The sequence below is a fragment of the Hyla sarda genome, chromosome 1 (assembly GCF_029499605.1).
Source record: "Hyla sarda isolate aHylSar1 chromosome 1, aHylSar1.hap1, whole genome shotgun sequence".
Lineage (NCBI taxonomy): Eukaryota > Metazoa > Chordata > Amphibia > Anura > Hylidae > Hyla > Hyla sarda.
In genome coordinates this window covers 40,423,803-40,449,635 of record NC_079189.1, presented here as the reverse complement: position 1 = coordinate 40,449,635, position 25,833 = coordinate 40,423,803, and the positions used below count along the sequence as shown (strand labels likewise).

Genomic DNA, 25,833 nt, shown 5'->3' with positions numbered 1-25,833 from the left:
ATTCCTACCACCCTGGTGGTCTAGAGTAGTGATAGGGGTGAACGCCTGCCTCTCTGGTGGACTAGGCTAATGATTTGGGTAAATGCCTGGCTCCCTAGTGGTCCTGCGTACTAAGGAGGGTGAATGCCTGCCTTCCTGGTGGTGTAGGGTACCGATGGGGGTAAATACGTGACTCCCAGGTGGTCTAAGTTACCAAGGGTAGTGAAGAGGGCAAATGTCTTCCTCCCTGGTGGTCTGAGGTAGTGGTGGTAGGATAAGAGGGGGCTAAGTTGAATGCCAAGCACACGCAGCCTGCTGGTTTTGCACCCCTCATCTGGGGTAATAAATGACCCCTTCCCTGGTGTTCTAAGATAATCCTTAACAGCTACTTCCATGGTGGTCCCAAGCAGTGGAGAGGATTAGTGCCCATTGTCCTGTCTAGGGTACGGGATAATATCACATTCCCTAGTGCACCAGGCCCACACTGCCCATAGAGATAAAGGCAAACCCCAATACTCTTATACTCCACAAGTAGAGCACACAAAAATACACATCCCCATACGGTCTCCTTCATAACTCACTTGCAATTTGGACATTTCCTAGATTTCGTCTGTTCCCGCCAAAATTCCCTTAAAAGTTTGTTCCTGATCAAACACAGACTCTTCACCTGAGAAAAAGAAGAAGTCACAGATGGAAATCAATCAAGACAGTACTAAAAAGCGTCACTCCCTGGACGGCACAGACAAGCGGAGTGCTCCTGTCTGCGGTTACTTACACAGGATATGTCCTTCTTCGGATAGGATTTAACAACTTTTTTGGTGTAGGCTTCTAATTCTTCCTGGATTTCGTTCCCTGAGGCTGCAGGATTGTCATCTAGAAACTGGTAGGGAGGAAGAGGACAGAACAGAGTTTAAATTGCCAAATCCACAAAAAGACATCTTACATGTAGTTATAGCAGTGGTCTCCAAACTGTGGCCCTCCAGGTGTTCCAAAACTACAACACCCAGCATGCCCGGACAGCCGTTGGCTGTCCGGGCATGCTGGGAGTTGTAGTTTTGCAACACCTGGAGGTCAACAGTTTAGAGACTTCGTTCCTATAGGTCCACTCACCCGGTTAAGAACGCTCTCCACCTCGTACACCTCATGTACAGCCCCCCTGTCTAGGAGCTTCATCTGGTGGATCAGCAGATGTATGGTGGAACGAGAACACGTCAGCAGGTGGCAATGGATGCAGGAGCCTTGCACAAGGAGATACAGTTTCTATAGAAAGAAAGGAGATGTTATTACTAGGGATCGACCGATTATCGGATTGGCCGATATTCATGATAATGGCGACAATGCCGATAATGGCGACAATGTGTCCAGCACAGCTCCCCACGGCAAAACAAGGCGTGCACACTAGGCGCACGAATCGCGGGACTTCAGTCCCGGCCCTGAAGCAGTGCTGGATCCGGGGGGGGCGCAACGGTGCAATTTTCACGTCAAATTTGCTAATAGGCTATGGCTGTCATGCGACACTGGAGCCCCGACCAAAGACATCGGGTGCTGTACACCCGAGGCAGGGCAGGAGGATCAGTGTGGGAATGGAGGCGGAGGTAAGTTAAAGGGGTATTCCAGGAAAAAAAAATTTTTATATATCAACTGGCTCCAGAAAGTTAAACAGATTTGTAAATGACTTCTATTAAAAAATCTAAACTTCAGAAGCTCATAAGTACTGAAAGGATTAAGGTTGTTCTTTTCTGTCTGAGAGTTCTCTGATGACACGTGTCTCGGGAACCGCCCAGTTTAGAAGAGGTTTGCTATGGGGATTTGCTGCTAAACTGGGCGGTTCCCAAGACACGTGTCATCAGAGAGGACTTAGACAGAAAAGAACAACCTTATCTTCAGAAGCTCATAAGTACTGAAAGGATTTAGATTTTTTAATAGAAGAAATTTACAAATCTGTTTCACTTTCTGGAGCCAGTTGATATATAAAAAAAAAAAAAAGTTTTATCCTGGATAACCCCTTTAAACAGGGGACACTAATGACTGTGATAGACAGGAAGAGATGAGGGGACAGCAATACCAGACACACTGAGGGCGGAGAGGAGGGGACACCAATTATTGACACGAGGAGAGATGATGGGACAGTAATGGCTGATCATATAACGTCGCGTAATGTCACATGACATGCGGCATCCTAGATTCATAAATTTGTCAAGCTCTACATTACAGGCAGGTGTAGCTCCTTACAGCAGGCCACCATTATGTCACACTGGGGTACATGTCCCATAGCATGGAAAAAGTCATTTACAAAAAGGTGAAAATTGGCACAAGTGATACCTACATCAAACAGCAGGGGATTATAGATGGTCAGAGGCAGCTCAATGTAGCCAAGATGTCCGGGGCAACGAGTGAAATCCTGAGCACAGGTGGCGCACACTTCTTTATTGTCTGGGGGCCCTAGGGCCAGGTCATACAGGCCATTGGCCATAGGATTGCCCGCAGCATCCAGGTACTGGGGATTGGTAATGGCTTTGACACTCAGCATCCTAAAACAGAAACAGACCCTGGTAACCATTCCGACAGGAATCAGCAGCAAAAGTTACATCTTACTAAGGCTTTCCTGAGACAGCTTTGTTTGCACCATTTTTAATAAGTCTGCTTTATGTCAATGGATATAAACATTCACAGGACAGTCCCAGCAGAATAGTGAGTACAGCTCTGGAGTATAATACAGGATATAACTCAGGATCAGTACAGGATAAGTAATGTAATGTATGTACACAGTGACCTCCCCAGCAGAATAGTGATTACAGCTCAGGAGTATAATACAGAATATAACTTAGGATCAGTACAGGATAAGTAATGTAATGTATGTACACAGTGACCTCACCAGCAGAATAGTGAGTACAGCTCTGGAGTATAATACAGGATATAACTCAGGATCAGTACAGGATAAGTAATGTAATGTATGTACACAGTGACTCCTCCAGCAGAATAGTGAGTGCAGCTCTGGAGTATAATACAGGATATAACTCAGGATCAGTACAGGATAAGTAATGTAATGTATGTACACAGTGACCTCACCAGCAGAATAGTGAGTACAGCTCTGGAGTATAATACAGGATATAACTCAGGATCAGTACAGGATAAGTAATGTAATGTATGTACACAGTGACCTCACCAGCAGAATAGTGAGTACAGCTCTGGAGTATAATACAGGATATAACTCAGGATCAGTACAGGATAAGTAATGTAATGTATGTACACAGTGACCCCACCAGCAGAATAGTGAGTACAGCTCTGGAGTATAATACAGGACATAACTCAGGATCAGTACAGGATAAGTAATGTAATGTATGTACACAGTGACCCCACCAGCAGAATAGTGAGTACAGCTCTGGAGTATAATACAGGATATAACTCAGGATTAGTACAGGATAAGTAATGTAATGTAGGTACACAGTGACCCCACCAGCAGAATAGTGAGTACAGCTCTAGAGTATAATACAGGATATAACTCAAGATCAGTACAGGATAAGTAATGTAATGTATGTACACAGTGACTCCTCCAGCAGAATAGTGAGTACAGCACTGGAGTATAATACAGGATATAACTCAGGATCAGTACAGGATAAGTAATGTAATGTATGTACACAGTGACCTCACCAGCAGAATAGTGAGTACAGCTCTGGAGTATAATACAGGATATAACTCAGGATCAGTACAGGATAAGTAATGTAATGTATGTACACAGTGACCTCACCAGCAGAATAGTGAGTACAGCTCTGGGGTATAATATGGGATCAGTACAGGATAAGTAATGTATGTACACAGTGACCCCACCAGCAGAATAGTGGGTGCAGCTCTGCAGTATAATACAGGATATAACTCAGGATCAGTACAGGATAAGTAATGTAATGTATGTACACAGTGACCACACCAGCAGAATAGTGAGTACAGCTCTGGAGTATAATACAGGATATAACTCAGGATCAGTACAGGATAAGTAATGTAATGTATATACACAGTGACCTCACCAGCAGAATAGTGAGTACAGCTCTGGAGTATAATACAGGATATAACTCAGGATCAGTACAGGATAAGTAATGTAATGTATGTACACAGTGACCTCACCAGCAGAATAGTGAGTACAGCTCTGGAGTATAATACAGGATATAACTCAGGATCAGTACAGGATAAGTAATGTAATGTATGCACACAGTGACCACACCAGCAGAACAGCGAGTACAGCTCTGGAGTATAATACAGGACATAACTCAGGATCAGTACAGGATAAGTAATGTAATGTATGTACACAGTGACCCCACCAGCAGAATAGTGAGTACAGCTCTGGAGTATAATATAGGATATAACTCAGGATCAGTACAGGATAAGTAATGTAATGTATGTACACAGTGACCCCACCAGCAGAATAGTGAGTACAGCTCTGGTGTATAATACAGGATATAACTCAAGATCAGTACAGGATAAGTAATGTAATGTATGTACACAGTGATCTCACCAGCAGAATAGTGAGTACAGCTCTGCATTATAATACAGGATATAACTCAGGATCAGTAATGTATGTACACAGTGACTCCTCCAGCAGAATAGTGAGTACAGCACTGGAGTATAATACAGGATATAACTCAGGATCAGTACAGGATAAGTAATGTAATGTATGTACACAGTGACCTCACCAGCAGAATAGTGAGTACAGCTCTGGAGTATAATACAGGATATAACTCAGGATCAGTACAGGATAAGTAATGTAATGTATGTACACAGTGACCTCACCAGCAGAATAGTGAGTACAGCTCTGGGGTATAATATGGGATCAGTACAGGATAAGTAATGTATATACACAGTGACCTCACCAGCAGAATAGTGAGTACAGCTCTAGGATATAATACAGGATAAGTAATGTATGTACACAGTGACCCCACCAGCAGAATAATGAGTACAGCTCTGGAGTATAATATGGGATCAGTACAGGATAAGTAATGTATGTACACAGTGACCCCACCAGCAGAATAGTGAGTACAGCTCCGGCGTATAATATGGGATCAGTACAGGATAAGTAATGTATGTTTTCTGTAGCCCATAATGTTATAGCAGATGTTGGGGGCAGTAAGTGACAGTTTTATAACCCCGAGCAGTACGAAACATGTATAAAACATAACAGCGCCGCCCGGTTACCTGATCTCCTCTGAGGAATAAAAGCCAAAAGTTATATCCTGCATACGCCGCCATGGCACGTCCCTGGAGAAGAGCATGGTGCTGAGTGCCAGCTCTCCGGCCAAAGCTGCCTTACTACTGCACACACGTGTAGGACCCGGAAGTGGAATATTCCACTCAACTAGGGGAGGAATTGGGCAATATCAACAGCACCTACTACAATTGGTTTGGCTGTATTAGTTTATCTGGGTATAACACATGCCTATCCCTGTGTTCTTTAACAGGAAAAAGCAGGGTTAAGAATGCTGCTTATACGTCTGACATAAGAATCACCCCCCTCCCCCCTTTTCTGGTTGGTACCGTCCAGGAGGCTCTGTCAAACATGGCGCTGTGCTGTGGGCCGCTGCGGGCTGCCTGTGCACGGACGGGTTCACTGCTCAGGTACAGGGGGGGCACCTTAGGGTGATGATTGTGTTTGGGGAGCAAAGGGTAGTAATAATGTATGAGTTGTTCGGATTAGACCATTCCGTTTGTAGGGGAGGTGTATGTGTTGTCCATCACCTCTATTAGAGGACATGACATCAGTTACCAGTGTGTCAGACTTGTGTCTATGGGACTTGTAGTCCCCAATATATGTAGAGTCATTACTATTATGGAATTATATGAATTTGGCAGGTTAGGTGTTTTTATTTACTTTCACAGAGCTGCCGGGACATTTTTACTTGCATTTTAGACGCTGCAATCAAATTTTATTGCGGTGTCTAAGGGGTTAAAGCCGGGCATCACCGTGATTGGTGATGTCCGGTGCATTGCCATAGAATGAGATTTGCCATAGAATGAGATGGTCCGCCTCCATCACATCCTATTGGCTCACTCTTGTCACGTGACATATTTAACCCCTTAAGGACACATGACGTACTGGAACGTCATGTGTCCACTCCCGATCTATAACGCGGGGCCACGGCGTGGCCCCGCGTCATAGCGGGTCGGGCCCGGCCTCTAACAACGGCCGGGACCCGTGGCTAATAGCGCGCGGCATTGATCGCTGTGCCGCGCGCTATTAACCCTTTAGACGCGGCGTTCAAAGTTGAACGCCGCGTCTAAAGTGAAACTGAAAGCATCCCGGCTAGCTCAGTGGGCTGTTCGGGATAGCCGCGGTGAAATCGCGGCATCCCGAACAGCTGACAGGACAGCGGGAGGGCCCCTACCTGCCTCCTCGCTGTCCGATCGCCGAATGACAGCTCAGTGCCTGAGATCCAGGCCTGAGCAGTCATCCGGCAGAATCGTTGATCACTGGTTTCTTATGAGAAACCAGTGATCAACATAGAAGATCAGTGTGTGCAGTGTTATAGGTCCCTATGGGACCTATAACACTGCAAAAAAAAAGTGAAAAAAAAAAGTGAATAAAGATCATTTAACTCCTCCCCTATTAAAAGTTTGAATCACCCCCCTTTTCCAATAAAAAAAAAACACAGTGTAAATAAAAATAAAAATAAACATATGTGGTATCACCGCGTGCGGAAATGTCCGAATTATAAAAATATATCATTAATTAAACCGCTCGGTCAATGGCGTGCGCGCAAAAAAATTCCAAAGTCCAAAATAGTGCATTTTTGGTCACTTTTTATATCATTTAAAAATGAATAAAAAGTGATCAATAAGTCCTATCAATGCAAAAATGGTACCGTTAAAAACTTCAGATCACGGCGCAAAAAATGAGCGCTCATACCGCCCCATACACGGAAAAATAAAAAAGTTATAGGGGTCAGAAGATGACAATTTTAAACGTATTAATTTTCCTGCATGTAGTTATGATTTTTTCCAGAAGTCCGACAAAATCAAACCTATATAAGTAGGGTATCATTTTAATCGTATGGACCTACAGAATACATATCAGGTGTCATTTTTACCGAAAAATGTACTACGTAGAAACGGAAGCCCCCAAAAGTTACAAAACAGCGTTTTTTTTTTCAATTTTGTCGCACAATGATTTTTTTTCCCGCTTCACCATAGATTTTTGGGCAAAATGACTGACGTCATTACAAAGTAGAATTGGTGGCGCAAAAAATAAGCCATCATATGGATTTTTAGGTGTAAATTTGAAAGAGTTATGATTTTTTAAAGGCAAGGAGCAAAAAACGAAAATGCAAAAACAGAAAAACCTCCGGTCCTTAAGGGGTTAAACGTCACGCATCCATGCGCACAGCAGTCTCAGTTTGGCTATCACAGGGAGAGGATCTCCTCTCCCTGTGATAGCTGAAGCTGCGCGGAGCTATCGGGATCCCGATGCCCGATGGCGCTGTCATCAGTGTGCGTCCCCGCGAGCACCCCACGCCCGCAGCTCTACTCCCCGTCCCCCGTAGCTCTACTCCCTGTCCCCCGTTAACGCTCAGGGAGCGATCCACAGCGCTATCGGGATCCCTATGCCCGATGGCGCTGTCATCAGTGTGCGTCCCCACGAGCGCCCCACGCCCGCAGTTCTACTCTCCGTCCCGTTAACGCTCAGGGAGCGGGGAACAGAAAGTAGAGCATCGGGCGCAGGTTAAGTTATTCGCGTAGTGCTGCGCATGCGCAGTACTACTTTACCTGCGCCCGATGCTCTACTTTCTGTTCCCCGCTGTGGATCAACAGTAAATGTATATGAGGCAGCCGTATGAGCTGCGTACATGTGTGAACTTCTGTTGAGCCACAGAGGCCATGAGAGCTCCGTACAGCTTCAGCTATCACAGAGGAGATCCTCTCCCTGTGATAGCCAAACTGAGACTGCCGTGCGCGTTGATGCGTGACGTTTAAATATGTCACGTGACAAGAGTGAGCCAATAGGATGTGATGGAGGCGGAGCATTTCATTGTATGGCAAATTTCATTCTACGGCAATGCACCGGCATTAGAGATGGGTCCTGGTGGCAGATAGCGGCCAGGACCACCCAGCTATGACCCGTGTCATAGAAGGGGAGTGGGACGCTGTCGTCCACAAGAGGTTAAAGGTTGAATTGCGGAAGGTAGAAATTATTCTCACGCCTACTGGTAGGTGATGTAGCTTTGTGCATGAAAAGTACCTTTGCGCACAAATTAGCGACTTTTGACAAAAGTCACTGCATGTTCAAAAAGAAAAAGTTCTACGGGTAGGCAAAAAGAGTGAAACTGTCTATATGAAAAGGCGCAGAAAAGTCTCAAAATATGCTGCTTGCGTCTGAACTGCGCCAAAACATAGACAAAAAAAATGCTCTAAAAGCAACGATAAATCTCCCCCCTGGTGTTTCATATTTCTCTGTTTGCTTTTTCCCAATAAAAAAAAAATAAGCCATGTGGTTCCTGTTTTTCCCAATCCTGTGGTTTATCAGATGTTGCTAAACTACAACTCCCATCATGCCCTGACAGCCGAAGGCTGTCAGGGCATGATGGGAGTTGTAGTTCTGCAACACCAGAAGAGTTGGGGGCACACTTATGTAGACCAGCAAAATGAAGGGGCGAGTTGGACAATGACGTGGACTTCTCATTGGACCCCCAATATTTCCGTCTGTCCTCAGCAGTTTTTTTTGGGCCATTTCTCTGTAGTAAACAAAACATTTTTCTATATGTTACAGGGTGAAACGCGTCATTTGACATCTCCTTTTCCCTTGTTCTCTATATCCTATTAAATTATATTTTTATTCTTACAGACAATGGCCACAGTCCGCAGCTGCCACAGCAGGTATTTGGGTGCTTATAATTTTGCCCCCTCACTGTATGTAGACAGATATGACCTCTTGGTACCGTAGTCCTGGGGGGTGATTTGGGGGCAACACCAAATATGGCTGCATACATATTATTGGTCCAAAGCAAATCCTCCAAGTCATTTGTGTGACAATGTGTTCTTTATCATTAGCTCTCCTTAGGCCGCTGGTAAATCCCTGCATGTCCGGCAACATACGCCATTTGTGGGCGCTGTCCTCCCCGCTCACTAGATCCGCACAGCGTGTTCTTCCTCAAGCAGGACACCCGCTAGCCCCTACCCACAGCGGCACTATTCTCAGCAGGTAAGTGGTGTCATCAAGGCCCCCAGCCTACATGTCAGCATTAGACTTAACCATTCCTGCCGCCACGTCATTTGAGAAAGTCTGGTTACTAGGGATACACTGCATAGTAACATCTGATACAGGGTTGTCAGACATCATCTCCCCAGTAACCAGAATGCTCACACTATGGTTTTTTCTGCCGTAGGAATCAGATTTGTGAAAAAAATAAACTTTTGGTGAAGAACCCTTTTGACAGGCATTAAAGGGGTAGTCCAGTGGTGAAAAACGTATCCCCTATCCTAAGGATAGGGGATAAGTTTGAGATCGCGGGGGGTCCGACCGCTGGGGCCCCCTGCGATCTCTCTGTACAGGGGCCAGGCTCTCCGGACAGATATCAGGTGTCAACCACGGCACGAAGCGGCGGCCGACACGCCCCTTCAATACATCGCTATGGCAGAGCCGGAGATTGCCGAAGGCAGCGCTCCGGCTCTGCCATAGAGCTGTATTGAGGGGGCGTGTCAGCCGCCGCTTCGTGCAGAGGTCGACACGCCCCCTTCCCGCGGGCTGTCAGAGTTCCGTACAGGAGATCTGAGGGGGGCCCCAGCGGTCTGACCCCCGCGATCTGCAACTTATCCCCTATCCTTAGGATAGGGGATAAGTTGTTCACCACTGGACTACTCCTTTAAGTGGTGAATTTTCTGCTTAAAGGGGTACTTCGGTGAAAAACTTTTTTCTTTAAATCAACTGGTGCCAGAAAGTTAAACAGATTTGTAAATTACTTCTATTAAAAAATCTTAATCCTTCCTGTACTTATTAGCTGCTGAATACTACAGTGGAAATTATTTTTCTGTTTGAAACACAGAGCTCTCTTCTGACATCATGAGCACAGTGCTCTCTGCTGACACCTCTGTCCATTTTAGGAACTGTCCAGACTAGAAGAAAATCCCCATAGCAAACATTTGCTGCTCTGGACAGTTCCTAAAATGGACAGAGATGTCAGCAGAGAGCACTGTGTTCATGATGTCAGCAGACAGCTCTGTGTTTCAAAAAGAAAATAATTTCCGCTGTAGTATTCAGCAGCTAATAAGTACTGGAAGGATTAAGATTTTTTTAATAGAAGTAATTTACAAATCTGTTTAATTTTCTGGCACCAGTTGATATAAAAAAAAAAAAAAAAAAAAAAAAAAGTTTTCCACCGGAGTACCCCTTTAAGTCACATTCATGTTATGCTTTTTAAACATTTCAGGCCCTTTTTTTTATCTAGAAATAAAAAAAAGTAGGACATATATGGGTGGTGTCTCAGTAAAACCTGTATGACCAAGACATATTTTGGTTCATAGCCCAGTACAGCATGTGTTTATTTAGTTTTTTTGTAATTTGATTTTTTTTTTTACTATACAGCGCAATGTAATAAATGTCTAAACACTCATTAAAATTTGCAGAATTATCTGGTTTTCCATATCTTTTGGATTGATGGCCTACCTTGAGAATACATTGCCACAATACCTAAATATATTTAATGTCTGCTTTATCTTTTGCCTCCTTAGTGTAACATCATTGCTCCCAAGTATCCTTCAACATCCTTCTAGGAAGATCACGTATGTAAGTGTTCGGAAAGGAAAGAGAAAGTCTGTGAGATCTGTAACCAAACGTTTTATGCGTCTGCACTGCGGGCTGTGGATCCGGAGAAAGGTATTTATGGGAAATGGAGCAAGTCGAGTTAATTTATATAATGGGGAAAGGGGCTATTTCACACTGTAGGGTATATTTGGGGGTCCTGTGCACTCTCGGGTATTGTGCTAGTGTCTGCACAGCTATGAGTTAAAGGGGTACTCCGCTGCTCAGCGTTTGGAACAAACTGTTCCGAATGCTCAAGCTTGTGATGTCATAGCCCCGCCTCCTCATGACGTCACGCCCCACACTCTCAATGCAAGTCTATGGGAGGGGGCGTGACGGCTGTCACACCCCCTCCCATAGACTTGCATTGAGGCGGCAGGATGTGATGGCATGAGGGGGCGGGGCTATGACGTCACGAGCTCCCGGCTCCAGCGTTCGCAACATTTTTTTTCCAAACGCTGAGCAGCGGAGTACCCCTTTAAAGCTAGTGGGAACTTACTTCTAGTCTAGTGTTGGAGATGAGAAAATAATGTACCGTATTTTTCGCCGTATAAGACGCACTTTTTCTTCCCCAAAACTGGGGGGGGGAAAGTCGGTGCGTCTTATACAGCAAATACACCCAACATCAACGGCCGGGACCCGCGGCTAATACAGGACATCACCGATCGCGGTAATGCCCTGTATTAACCCTTCAGACGCGGTGATCAAAGCTGACCGCCGCGTCTGAAGGGAATGTGACGCTAACCCGGCTGTTCAGTCGGGCTGTTCGGGACCGCCGCGATTTCACCGCGGCGGTCCTGAACAGCCCGACTGAATAGCCTGGTTAGTGCTTACAGGACACCGGGAGGGACCTTACCTGCCTCCTCGGTGTCTTCTCCGTTCAGGGATCCCCTGTATGGCCGGCGCTCTCCTTCCTCGTCGTCGCGTACGTGCGTCGGCGTGCGTAACGACGTGATGACGGCGACGGAGAGTGAGGATACCTGTCCGGCAGCAGAGACATTCAGCAGCAGGCCGGCAGCAGAGCGACGGAGACACGGCGACAGCGATGGAGCGACATCCAGGGCAGCGGTGACGGGTCCGGAGCGGTGGGGACACGTGACTATTACCTCCTATGCAGTGGTCTTCAATCTGCGGACCTCCAGATGTTTCAAAACTACAACTCCCAGCATGCCCGGACAGCCAACGGCTGTCCGGGCATGCTGGGAGTTGTAGTTTTGCAACATCTGGAGGTCCGCAGGTTGAAGACCACTATTGGGTTAAAAATCTTTAATTTTTTAGATTTTGCACCTAAAAATAGGGTGCGTCTTATACGCCGGTGCGTCCTATAGGGCGGTATGTAATACAGTATTGGGGGATTCTGAGTTACAAAATGAGAGTCTGATATCTCGGACCTTCATCTGTTATCTGCACTGTCTACAATAAGTAACTGTGGATGACCCAAATACACAGACAACCTTTTTATTTCGACTTGTTGTTGTAATGCTTCCTTTCAGTTGTGGTGGCGCTGCAGGAAAGTTGAACACTTGCTGCCAGGTTCCCACCATAGATTACAGCAGATCACTACTGATTTAAGATCTTTGTTCTTAAAAATAAGGGTCCAAATTGGACAAACTCTATCAAATGGTATAAAAAAAAATTGTGAATACTAAAATGTGCAAAAATAGCATTAAAATAAATAGTGTCTGACTATGATTTTAATCTACAGCAGTTTTTCCAACCTGTATGCCTTCAACTGTTGCAAAACTACAACTACCGGCATGCTCGGACAGACTTTGCCTGTCCGGGCATGCTGGGAGTTGTAGTTTTGCAACAGCTGGAGGCACACTAGTCGGGAAACGCTGGTCTGCGGTATGATAGCATTAAAGGGGTACTCCGGTGGAAAACTAATTTTTTTTTTATTTATTTTTTTTAAATCAACTGGTGCCAGAAAGTTAAACAGATTTGTAAATTACTTCTATAAAAAAAAAAATCTTAATCATTCCAGTACTTATCAGCTGTTATATGTTCCACAGGAAGTTCTTTTCTTTTTGATTTTCCTTTCTGTCTGACCACAGTGCTCTCTGCTGACACCTCTGTCCATTTCAGGAACTGTCCAGAGTAGAAGCAAATCCCCCATAGCAAACCTCTCCTGCTCTGGACAGTTCCTAAAATGGACAGAGGTGTCAACAGAGAGCACTGTGGTCAGACAGAGAAAGAAAAGAACTTCCTGTGGAGCATACAGCAGCTGATAAGTATTGGAAGAATTCAGATTTTTAAATAGAAGTAATTTACAAATCTGTTCAACTTTCCGTCACCAGTTGATTAAAAAAAAAAAAAAAATTTCCACCGGAGTACCCCTTTAAGTCAACAATCTACTTGATTGGACATGACATGGGAATGACTGTGTGCATATATAATGTTATTCCCATAAAAAGTATGTATGGCCCTTTTTAAAGAAATTATCCAGGAATAGAAAAAAACCTGAGCTAATTTCTTCCAAAAAACAGCACCCCACCTGTCCTCAGGTTGGTATTTCAACTTGGATCTATAAACTTCAGTGGAACTGAGCTGCAATACCACACGTAACCTAAGGACAGGGGTGGCACTGTTTGTTAAAGATATCAGCTCTGTATTTCTAATCCTAAAAAAAAAAAAGTTTAAAGAGGACCTGTGGGCAACCCCCTCAAAGATGTGATTACCATTATCATTAAAGGGGTACTCCAGGGAAGTAGATATATAAAGAAAGGTCCAAAGCCACCACACTTCTTGGATATGTTCCCTGTAAACTATCCTGGCTGATATGCATGGCTCCTGTGGCCTTTGTTGTCTTTTCTGACTGCTTGATATTCTTTGCCATCCTTTTCCCCCCTTGCCTACATCTCCCAGCAACCATTGCAGCTCTGCTCTGCAAGTCAGCTCACTGAAAGCAGCAGCCACCCTCCTGGTATAAGCGGCAGAGAAAGGTTCAATGTCTGATTGGCTGAGGCTGCACGCACCTCCCAATTTCCAGCCCTAATGAGAGCATGACTCTTCAGTGCAGGGCAAAAACCATATGGTCTGTGTTTCTCAGGAGGGTGGGGGCTGCTTTTAGAGAGAGACTTGGACAAAAGACAAGGTGGATGGCTTGATGATGTCATTCCCTCACTTCATGTATGTAAGTGACAGTCAAAGAAGGGGAACTGCTCTATAGAGCTAATTAATGATATTTAGACACTTAAATAGGTTGATGAGGGAAAGGATGGGTTATAGGTTTAGTTCCCTGAAGTAGCTTAGGGTGCCCTGGTCACACACAGTTTCTTGATAGGCCCTCCTATTCCCGAGATATGTGGTTTATCAGTTCATGGAATCAGTCAGATGGGTGGGGCCTCATTTTAATAATGAGTAGCTATCCTGTGATGGTCTGGATTATACAATCAGTGGAGTCACACTCCCTGACTATATAATCCAGCCCATCACCCCATATTCACTCCATTATTAAAATTAAGTTCCTGCCCATCTGACTGATTCCCCGAATTGTCAGAAAAAATGGCTGGGTGTATCAAGAAACTGTAAAAGGATATGTGATCAGGGTAGCCTAAGCTATTTAATGACAAATGTGGGGTGTAGGCCACAGGTACTTTTTACTATGTAAAGATGACTTCATTTTAATATCAATTTACAGGCTGGTTATAAAAAGAAGCTGTGGAAGAAGAAGGCTGCTAGGAAAAAGCGTCTCCGAGAAATAGTTTTCTGTAATAAAACCCAAAGCAAACTGCTGGACAAGATGACCTCACCGTTCTGGAAGAGGAGGAACTGGTACGTCAATGACCCCTACCAGAAATACCACGATCGCACCAACCTCAAAGTGTAGACCTCATCCCGTGCATTCTTTATCAACTGTAATAAAATGTATATGAGCTTTACCGTGTGCGAATTTATCAATTGTGTGTTTCACTATAGTATGAAAACAGTACCAGAAAAATAGGGATTTCATTTGCTTCAAGCGTATAGCTAACAAGAAGTTTATTGAAACAACATATCCACCTAATAACGCGTTTCAGGATTCCCCTTCATCAGAGCTTCTTACAACCTGATGATCTGATGAAGGGGAATCCCAAAACGCGTTATTAGATGGATAGTTTGTTTCGATAAATTTCTTGTTTGCTATACAATTGCAGCACGTTGATTTTAATATTTTCTGCTGCCTCATAGAGACAACCTGCAGCTCCATACGCTTGTGATGCTTCTTTAATGGTGAACAGTTGTATTTTTGATATTATAATTACTACTCTATCACTCCATACAAACTAAAACAATGCAACAAATAGTTGCTGAGCTAAATCAAAGCATAAACCCCAAATGAAAAACCACTACAAAGAGTACAAAAAATGAATCTATTTTTTTATTTGTTTTTTTAACGTATAAAGGAAAAGGTACAGCAATCATTGATCAAGGTACAACTTCACCAAAAATATCAGACAAAGGATTAACTAGACTACAAAACCATGCATAGATATCTCCTGGGCGTAAAACATCACTTTTATTACACTATTCTAAAAATCAGCACCAAGAAGTAAATACCAAAATTAGCAAAGCACACGTAAATCAGTATACCTCTGTAGATAGTGATCAGCAATATATTTAGGCGCTGTCAGGTAAGAGGATAGGGCCCGTTGCTTGTCTCCGTGGTGGCCCCAACCATGGTGACAGTCCCTCTCTTAGTCACTAGTGCAGGGACTAAAATAATTAACGTGGGAGGGGTGGGGAAAGTAAGATGACACCACAAGGTACTAATCCAGTAGCAACCTAATCGTGCCCCAATTCTAAGTGGTATTTAAATATAAAACCCATGTAAATACAGTTCATTGTGTAGGGGTGGTGCCTGGTTAGTGCAGTTTAGCTCCCATTGAAATAAATAGGAGTTTAGCTGCAGTAACCTGGCACCACCCCTGCACAATGAACAGCCATCTGCCTCTGGCCTCGTTCATTGTGTACAATATGAAGGAGATTTATCAAAACCTGTCCAGAGGAAAAGTTGACCAGTTGCCCATGGCAACCAATCAGATCGCTTCTTCTTTTTCAGAGGCCTTTTTTGAAATTAAAAAGGCAATCTGATTGGTTGCTATGGGCAATTGGTTCTGAAAGTGCTACTTTTGCCCACCTAGTCAGCAGTGTATAGGGTTAGGGCTTAAACTTTAGGGTAGGGGTAGTGTACAGTAAACCTTAAGGATATGTTCACATGGTGGAATGTTCGCACACAAGATATTAATGTGGACATTTCACTGATAGCGGAATTTGAGCTTTGTTCAGCCATTTAGTTTACATTGAAATCTGCAGCATAAAATCCTGTGCAGGATACTGTACGTGTGAATACACCCTTAACCACCTAAGGATACAGGGCGTACAGGTACACCCTGGCTTCATGGGACTTTAGGACCCAGGGTGTACCTGAACATCTGAAATCATTCAGCAGGCATCCCGTGACCACGCCTGGGGTGTCCTGAGAAGTCACACCGGCGATCCCCGGTGATTCAGGTCATACAGGTCGTGTATGACCCGGAATTAGGTGATCGGCGGTGTACTATACACCGCCATTCACCTCCTGTTGCTGGGAACAGGTGGTGATCACGTCACCTCCCCAGGAGTGCTGCTATTGGTCGCATGATCATCCGACCAATAGCAGCCAGCAGAGGAGGGGGTTAATGTCCCCTTAGCTCTGCCAGCCCACCAATCTCAGTCAGCAGGCAGAGCTGAAAGAAGTAGCCAGGGACCCCCCCCCCCCCCCACTCTGTGAAGATCTGTGCCCCTCTGGGCAGAGGTAGTGGCCTCCCGCCACCCTTAGTGCAGGGACAGATAAAGAGGAAAAGGTAGGTGAAGGTGTTGAATAAAAAAAAATCCAGACCTCCTAATAGGTCCACAAGTGTCCGCTACCCTTTTTTTTTTTTGGGCCGCAGCGTTTATAATGACACACCGTTATATAGTTTGCACCCAAGCACACTCATACACACTCTTTCCCCTCCCCCCTACAAAGTGAGGCCGGTCATAGATCACTTTGGGGCCAAAATTTTGGAGGCCTACGTACCGCTCAGGGACCTCTCTGTAGATGAGTCTCTTATCAGTTTTAAGGGGGGACTCATCTTCCGCCAGTATATTCCCTCGAAGCTGGTGCGGTATGACGTGAAGCTCTACAAACTTTGTGAAAGTTCCTCCGGGTACACTTACAAGTTTAGAGTGTATGAGGGACGAGATTCCCATATTGAACTCCCAGAATGTCCCCCAACTCTGGGTGTTAGCGGGAAAATCGTTTGGGACCTTGTGTACCCATTGCTGGATCAGGATTACCACGTGTACATGGACAACTTTTATACCAGCATCCCTCTCTTCACATCCCTTGCCGCCAGATCCACATCCACTTGTGGGACCGTGCGGAAGAACCAGAGAGGCCTCCCTCTAAATTTTCTGCAGTCACCTATGCCCAAGGGTGAGGAGTCCCGTGCCCTTACCCATGAAAACCTGTTGCTGGTCAGGTATAAGGATAAGAGGGATGTCCTTATGCTGACCACTATTTATGGTAACGGCAGCTCACCTGTCCCTGTGCGAGGTACCACAACACCGGTCCTCAAGCCCGATTCTATTCTGGACTACAATCGGTATATGGGGGGATTTAACTCTCTGATCAAATCCTCAAGCCATACAACGCCATGCGGAAAACATGTTTATGGTACAAAAAAGTTGGTGTCTATTTGGTAAAGTTTGCCATGTACAACTCTTGTGTACTGTCCCAGCATGCTAGTAACACATGGACATTCCTCCAGTTCCAAGAAGAAGTCTTAAAGGTCCTGATCTTTGCTGACCGGGAAAGAGCAGGCCGGACTTTCCAAGGAACTGGAGTTATAGGTGAGGTCCCCTACACTGGAAAGAAGGGACGATCCCAGAAAAAATGCAGAGTGTGTAACAGGAGGGGGATACGGAAGGACACCACCTATCAATGTGACACTTGTCCCCGATCATCCGGGCCTCTGCATTAAAAACTACTTCAAGGAGTATCACACTTCTATCCAGTACTACATTTTCCCTATTTATTTTAATTTCCCATAATTTGACCCCAATGTACCAAGTTCAGAGTACATTACAAATTTTAACCCCATAAACCACTTAATTGCCCATAAAACCTGAAAAATAAAAACCTGATAAGACCTCTGGGGGTATTTTTTCCAAAACTGGTCATGGGTCACTGAGTCACTATCATCGGGGGGGGAAGGTATGTTGGCTCAAATGCGCAGCGCTCTCTTTCCACCTCAGCGGGGTGCGCATTTGAGGCAACAGGTTAGGGACGGCCACACACATCACATTCCCAGAATGATGATTCAGAGAATAGGGTTTGGGGTGGGCATATTTTTTACTTTTGGCTATGCTCTGGGACATCATTCTGGGATTATAATTGGCATATCGGTAGTAAAATTGTAATTTTCATTTTCCCCATAGTACACTTCATCCATTCCTGGAAAATAAATTTCAAGAACACCTGTCTGTTCCAAATGTCAAGTCCCCCTATACACCTTCCCCAGGGGGGTGTACTGTCTGTAATGGTGTCACATGTTATTTTTTGTTATTTTCCGCTGAATATATGTAACAGTCAGCTACTGATATTCCATAGGCCTCAAATGCAAACATTTCTCTATGACTCTTGAGCCCTGAAGTGCGCCCGCACAGCATGTTACGTCCACATATTGGGGAATTTCCATACAAAGAAGAAATGGGGTTACAAAATTTGGGGGGCATTTTCTCCTATTACTCTTTGTGCAAATGAAAAATTTGGAGTAACACCGGCATTTTTGTGAAAAAAAAACTATTTTGTCATTTCACTGCCCACTGTTCAAAACACCTGCGAGATGTAAATACTCACAGTACCCCTTGTTACGTTCCTTGAGGGGCATAGTTACCAAAAGGATGGCACTTGAGGGGGGGTCTTGTTGTTCTGGCAGAATGGTAGCTCTGTAAACGCTCAAGGACCCTGACCGCTTCCAGCTAAATTCTCCAAAAGCTGAATTGCACTCCTGCTCTTCTGAGACCTGGTGTGCTCCCGCAGAGCAGTTAACATCCAAATATAAGGGATATCCTTACTCCAAAAAAATGTATTTACAAATTGTGGGGGACATTTTCTCCTGTTACCACTTGTGAAAATGAAAAATTTGGGGTAACCCCAGCATTTTAGTGTAAAAATAAAATTTTTCCTTTTCACATCCCTCTTTAATGAACATTTATCAAACACCTGTTGGGTCACTGTACTGCTTGCACCCTGAGGGGTGTCATTTCCAAAATAGTGTGCCATGTGGGGGGGGGGGGGGGTGGGATGCTGTTCTGGCACAATAGGGGCTTCCTATATGCGATATGCCCCCCAAAAAACATTTCAGCAAAATTCACTCTCCAAAAGCCAAATGTGACTCCTTCTCTTCTGAAAAACTAACCAAGGAAAGGAAATATAGGGTCCTTCAACCACTGATACATATACCCTTGGAGATAAATTATAATAAATCAATCCACTTAAATCTACCAATGAGGCCACAAATATATACACAATGAGCTAAAATGTTTACTTTTATTAAAGGTCGCAATAAAAAGACATTGCCTCACAATAAAGTGCTCAGAAAGGTTGCATCATATATATATATATATATATATATATATATATATATATATATATATATATTACAAAGTGAAAGACAAAGAATCCAGGGTGGGGTATAGGATACAGGTGAATAACCTGACCTAACCGACCCTGCCTAGTCTAACCCCTTGCCCTGACTAAAATACGTGTGGACAGGGACAAGGGATATAAATGATGTACAAAACCAAGAATACCAAACATAGAAAAGTAGACAATAAAAAATGACACAATATGTCTAAACTCTTACTCCTTATAATCTACGCGTTTCACCCTAACTTGTAATTTGGGGTTCATCAGGGCTCGGAGGAGCAGTCAACATACCTTTGTATATACTGATCAATAAACAAGACACCACATATATAATTACAAAAATATCTAAATACCAAAGATAGTGAGGCACATATAATACATAAATAACACGTAATAGCTGCACGATGATGCTGAGTCAAAAATAGACACTGCAGATAAATTAGATGAATTCATCCACATAGGCCACAGATATAGGAATGAGAATCCTTGATTTTACTTTCAATAGATGTGGCAATATGTTCCTTGCCCAAATAGAAACTGTAAAGAATGAACAATAACAGAGGCTCATCAGTATCCTATAATAAACATGATGGAAAAAACATGGCTAGAGTATACAAAGCAACATATATACATGTGCATATAATACCTTCACATGGAGTTGTATGTACTCAAGATGACTGAGTGATGTACTATTAGGGTACACAATCCTGAATTACCGGTACTACTGGAGCCTAAAGAATAAACAAATAGGCAAACCCAAGTAAAGATACCATACATCTATTTATTATAGTGTCCATTAAGATGAAGAAAATAAAACAACCTTACCCTGGTTCAAATAGTCCACGGGTACCAAATAGGGTTAATAGCTGATATAGCACAGAAGTCAGACGTATTACAACACACTATAGACTCTGTAACAACAATAAATATAGATATCTACTTATGTCTATAGCATAAGATATAGTTCATATAGTCAACAATGTGCCAGCTAAATATATTATATGGACGGCAAAATATTACCCCCAAAATATAAGATACCAGAAACCAAACAATATCCAAATAAAGGATTAATGGTGTATAAAAGCCCAGAAGTCACTAAATAAAGATTTACATAAAATGTCATATAGGAAAACTGTGTGGGCATCCATTCGTAGTATAACATGCTTACCCTATTGGGAATCAAGCAACAGGTGACAGATAAAAAGACCAATGAAGTAGATTGCAGTTCCGCTTCCCTAATATGGAAACTCCCGAGAGATGATACACTCTGTGGAATAATATCCGGGAGGGGGAGTAATCAATATGTGCATAACTAGTATAAAGTATGAAAAGATACAAAAGTAAAGCTTCACTCACCCCGATCTCTGGTGTCCATTGTGTGGACTCAGCGTGCGGTGTACTAACTAAATGCCGCACATCAGTTTAAATAGCACTCAGGCCGGAAGCGGAAAATGCACTGAATAAAATACCGCGCATGTTCCATAGTGTTGGAACGCAAATGCGTCTCACCAAGTGTATAACAAAAACGAAAGCGAGGCTTGGATCTAATGCGTGTCAATCCGCGCATGTGCCATTAAATAAACCCGAATCAAGCCACAACAAAGAACTTATTCAAAACTACTGTAATGCACTGAATCAATTACTGCGCATGTTCCATAATATTGGAACGTGATATGCCTCACCAAGTATATAACCTGGATAATAACGAGGCTTGAATTTCATGCGTGTCATCCGCGCATACGCCATAAAATAGATGCGAATCAAACGAGAATAAGGAACATATTCAAAACTAATATATACATAACTATTGACTATATTGATCCCAGACCTAAAATCGGGCCCATGTGGAAATATAGATAGATACTAATAAGATAGAATACATATAACACACAAATTGAGTTAATGGCAACATGATGGCAGAGGGTGCTGTAACAGGTAAGTAAAGCACATGAATCCCAGAGGAAGGCAAAAAAGTTTTCTTTATTATCCTAGCTAATCCCAAGTAGAACATAAAAGACTGAATGTCCTAACTAATCCTAGTCAGGAGATCAAAACTGAATGAAATTAAATTAGATGAAAGGACAAAATGACAATAATTCATTGAGACCATGCGGGGTGACAGTTTTTAAACGATATATCCAACGTGTCTCAGCTTGTAATAGTCTCTTATCAAAGTCACCACCCCTGATGTCAGGTTTAAGAACTTCAATGACCTGAAAGACAATATTAAAGGGAGCATCCGCGTGGTATCTATGCATATGGAGTGATACTGGTTTATCCCTCTTATGTCTAATGTCACTGACATGTTCAAGAATCCTACGTCTTACCTCCCTTATAGTCTTCCCCACGTAGCCTAGGGGACAAGGACAAGTGGCCAAATAAATGACCTTGCTTGTTTTGCAGTTGGCATAATCGAAGCACCTAAAGTTATACTACGAATGGATGCCCACACAGTTTTCCTATATGACATTTTATGTAAATCTTTATTTAGTGACTTCTGGGCTTTTATACACCATTAATCCTTTATTTGGATATTGTTTGGTTTCTGGTATCTTATATTTTGGGGGTAATATTTTGCCGTCCATATAATATATTTAGCTGGCACATTGTTGACTATATGAACTATATCTTATGCTATAGACATAAGTAGATATCTATATTTATTGTTGTTACAGAGTCTATAGTGTGTTGTAATACGTCTGACTTCTGTGCTATATCAGCTATTAACCCTATTTGGTACCCGTGGACTATTTGAACCAGGGTAAGGTTGTTTTATTTTCTTCATCTTAATGGACACTATAATAAATAGATGTATGGTATCTTTACTTGGGTTTGCCTATTTGTTTATTCTTTAGGCTCCAGTAGTACCGGTAATTCAGGATTGTGTACCCCAATAGTACATCACTCAGTCATCTTGAGTACATACAACTCCATGTGAAGGTATTATATGCACATGTATATATGTTGCTCTGTATACTTTAGCCATGTTTTTTCCATCATGTTTATTATAGGATACTGATGAGCCTCTGTTATTGTTCATTCTTTACAGTTTCTATTTGGGCAAGGAACATATTGCCACATCTATTGAAAGTAAAATCAAGGATTCTCATTCCTATATCTGTGGCCTATGTGGATGAATTCATCTAATTTATCTGCAGTGTTTATTTTTGACTCAGCATCATCGTGCAGCTATTACGTGTTATTTATGTATTATATGTGCCTCACTATCTTTGGTATTTAGATATTTTTGTAATTATATATGTGGTGTCTTGTTTATTAATCAGTATATACAAAGGTATGTTGACTGCTCCTCCGAGCCCTGATGAACCCCAAATTACAAGTTAGGGTGAAACGCGTAGGTTATAAGGAGTAAGAGTTTAGACATATTGTGTCATTTTTTTATTGTCTACTTTTCTATGTTTGGTATTCTTGGTTTTGTACATCATTTATATCCCTTGTCCCTGTCCACACGTATTCTAGTCAGGGCAAGGGGTTAGACTAGGCAGGGTCGGTTAGGTCAGGTTATTCACCTGTATCCTATACCCCACCCTGGATTCTTTGTCTTTCACTTTGTAATATATATACATATATATATATATATATATATATATATATATATATATATATATATATGATGCAACCTTTCTGAGCACTTTATTGTGAGGCAATGTCTTTTTATTGCGACCTTTAATAAAAGTAAACATTTTAGCTCATTGTGTATAGAAAAAACTGCATTTTAGTGAAAAAAAAAAAAAAATTATTTACACATCCGACTTTACCAAAAAGTCTCCAAACACCTGTGGGGTGTTAAGGCTCACTGTACCCCTTGTTACATTCCTTGAGGGGTTTCCAAAATAGTATGCCATGCATTTTTTTTTCTGTTCTGGCACTATAGGGGCTTCCTAAATGCAGCATGCCCCCCAAAAAACAATTTCAGTAAAATTCTCTCTCCAAAAGCCAAATGTGACTCCTTCTCTTCTGAGTATTGTAGTGCGCCCGCAGAGCACATGACGTCCACATATAGGGTATTTCCATACTCAGAAAAAATGGGGTTACAAATTTTGGGGGGGCATTTTGGGGGGACATTTTCTCCTATTACCTCCTAAGGTAAATTTGGGGGAAAAAAACATCATTTATTATTATTTTTTTTTTCATTTACACATCCGACTTTACCAAAAAGTCGTCAAACACCTATGGGGTATTAAGGCTCACTAGACCCCTTGTTAAGTTCCTTGAGGGGTGTAGTTTCCAAAATAGTATGCCATGTGGGGGTTGTTTTTTTTTCTTTTTTTTTTTTCGCTGTTATGGCACCATAGGGGCTTCCTAAATATGACATATGACAGTACAGCGACTTTTCAACCAATTGCGCCAAAATGTATGACTTTTTACAAATGTGGTTCACAGCCAGTTTTATAAGCCAGGTCTGGGCTGGTGTAGATTTTCAACAAATTGAGGGCTTTGTGACAAATTGTGCGACAAATCACACATGATAAATTCATGACCACTGCAAAACGTAACCAGACTATAACAGAGCGACACAGTTTTAGAAAAAGCTTTTACAGCTTTGTAGTTTTTCTAACACCTGGAGGCAAACCTGGTTGGGAAACACTGACTTGAGTCAACGTCCAGACTGGATAACTCGGCAGACCACACTATTGAGTCTGCTGAAAACAGCACAAATGTGTGGATGAAGCATGTCTGTAAGTAAAGATATGAGAAAAATACATATACAGTAGAGATACCTGTAGTGATCACAGTGTATTAAAGGGGTACTCCGGTGCTTAGACATCTTATCCTCTATCCAAAGGATAGGGGATAAGATGCCTGATCGGGGGAGTCCCGCCGCTGGGAACCCCCGGGATCTTGCACGCGGCACCCCGTTTGTAATCAGTCCCCGGAGCGTGTTCCGCTCCGGGGACTGATTACAAACGGGGTGCCGCGTGCAAGACTCCCGCGATCAGGCATCTTATCCCCTATCCTTTGGATAGAGGATAAGATGTCTAAGCACCGGAGAACCCCTTTAAGGGTTAATGGCACTAATAGTGGCGGGTCCCTGGCTGCTTAGAACAGCCAAGGCCCACGGTTTATGAATCGAGCAGTGCACTCTGCTGACATCTCTGTCCATTTTAGGAACTGCCCAGGGCAGCATATGTTTGCTGAGGGGATTTTCTCCTACTCTGGACAGTTCTTAAAATGGACAGAGATGTCAGCAGGGAGCACTGTGCTCGTGATGTCAGCAGAGAGCTCTGTGTTCCAAAAAGAAAATAACTTCCTCTGTAGTATTCAGCAGCTAATAAGTACTGGAAGGATTAAGATTTTTTTAATAGAAGTAATTTACAAACCGGTTATCTTTCTGGGACCAGTTGATTTTTCTTTTTTAAAGTTTTCCTCCGGAGTACCCCTTTCATTTCTATAGCCGAACGGAGTAATCTAGTAATTCCCTTCAGGTGATATGAGCTATTTCAAATAGCGGATATGTCCTGAATGGAGTCACTAAGTGACTCTGTTTGTCCATAGAAGTGAATGGAGTTCGCTGTGTGGTGAGGAACTGTGTAGGAAAGCCTTGTGGGGTGTAGGTTAGTTGGGGTGTTGCTGTTCTAGATACTGAAAGGGCGCTGTTAACCCTTGTCACTCGTGACGCCAGGGTGAGGGTTAAATTCTGTAATGTTGCTGGGCCTATCGCCACCCTTCCCAAAAGCGATAGGTGCGTGCGTAATAATTAGATTGTCCACATCCACTGTTGAACTTAAAACTTGCAGGAACTTTTTACTGAAGAATTTCTGAAGCAGGCAATATCAATAGCATTCCAGATAACATAGTCCATTTATAACTGGGCAGCGATTGACAGTTGGTTGGGATCAGATAAGCTTAATGTAGCTTCTCATAGATTCTGTAGCATAGATCCGCTGGATTTAGGGGTGCGTTTAGGTCCAGTGATCTTGCAGAGATAAAGGAGAATTGTAAAATCTAATAGTCTCTAGCATAGGCCGCGGCCACAAGGCTTTGGGCCTAGTTCTTGTCTTTGGAAGTTGCAGAGGTCCTACCTCATCCAGAGTCAGCAACCCAAGAGAGCGATCAAGATGGCGCAGCTCCCTTATATGGGCAGGGGCTGAGCCGTTTTGGATTGCTCCATAACAACTGTCACTCACCGTTACATTGCATTGTGGGAGATCACATGTCATGAGAACCACCAAAGGTCCTTCAGCAAACCATTGAGTTCTGAACTAAGTCACATGACCCGCAGGTCCTGCGACGCGAACCATTTAGGAATCTTTAATAGCCATATTTACATGTTTATTTACATACATATTAATTAAGTATGGGGTGACGAGGGGCTAGCTAAGGTAGAGGAACCCCACTGTTCCTAGGGACTCTGTCTTTGGGGACCTCACCACAAGGTAACGTATGAAATACGGTACCG

The 25,833-nt window shown here is 43.1% G+C and overlaps 2 protein-coding genes across 2 annotated transcripts in view; one reads left to right on the top strand and one right to left on the bottom strand.

The window, feature by feature from the left end:
- Positions 1-5,331, bottom strand: part of POLR1A (RNA polymerase I subunit A) — a 137,936-nt gene extending 132,605 nt beyond the window's left edge. Inside the window, exons 1-5 of the mRNA XM_056554407.1 lie at positions 5,164-5,331; positions 2,306-2,510; positions 1,090-1,239; positions 755-859; positions 561-646 (exon numbers count right to left, since the gene is read on the bottom strand). Of these exons, the coding sequence (XP_056410382.1) occupies positions 561-646; positions 755-859; positions 1,090-1,239; positions 2,306-2,510; positions 5,164-5,240 (623 nt within the window). The 5' untranslated portion in view covers positions 5,241-5,331. The remainder of the gene's footprint in view (positions 1-560; positions 647-754; positions 860-1,089; positions 1,240-2,305; positions 2,511-5,163) is intronic.
- Positions 5,332-5,445: 114 nt separating this feature from the next.
- MRPL35 (mitochondrial ribosomal protein L35) lies at positions 5,446-14,642 on the top strand. The gene is made up of 5 exons (XM_056554467.1): positions 5,446-5,583; positions 8,804-8,835; positions 9,010-9,160; positions 10,687-10,831; positions 14,397-14,642. The coding sequence occupies exons 1-5, from the start codon at positions 5,525-5,527 to the stop codon at positions 14,583-14,585; spliced, it is 576 nt and encodes a 191-aa protein (XP_056410442.1). The 5' UTR covers positions 5,446-5,524; the 3' UTR covers positions 14,586-14,642.
- Positions 14,643-25,833: the final 11,191 nt, after the last annotated feature.

What these genes read in the sequence shown, in the direction of transcription:
- MRPL35 (XM_056554467.1), top strand. Translation starts at nt 5,525, where the DNA reads ATGGCGCTGTGCTGTGGGCCGCTGCGGGCTGCCTGTGCACGGACGGGT. An exon ending in CGGACGGGTTCACTGCTCAG is followed by an intron (nt 5,584 to 8,803) that starts GTACAGGGGGGG and finishes TTATTCTTACAG; the next exon opens with ACAATGGCCACAGTCCGCAG. An exon ending in GGCTGTGGATCCGGAGAAAG is followed by an intron (nt 10,832 to 14,396) that starts GTATTTATGGGA and finishes ATCAATTTACAG; the next exon opens with GCTGGTTATAAAAAGAAGCT.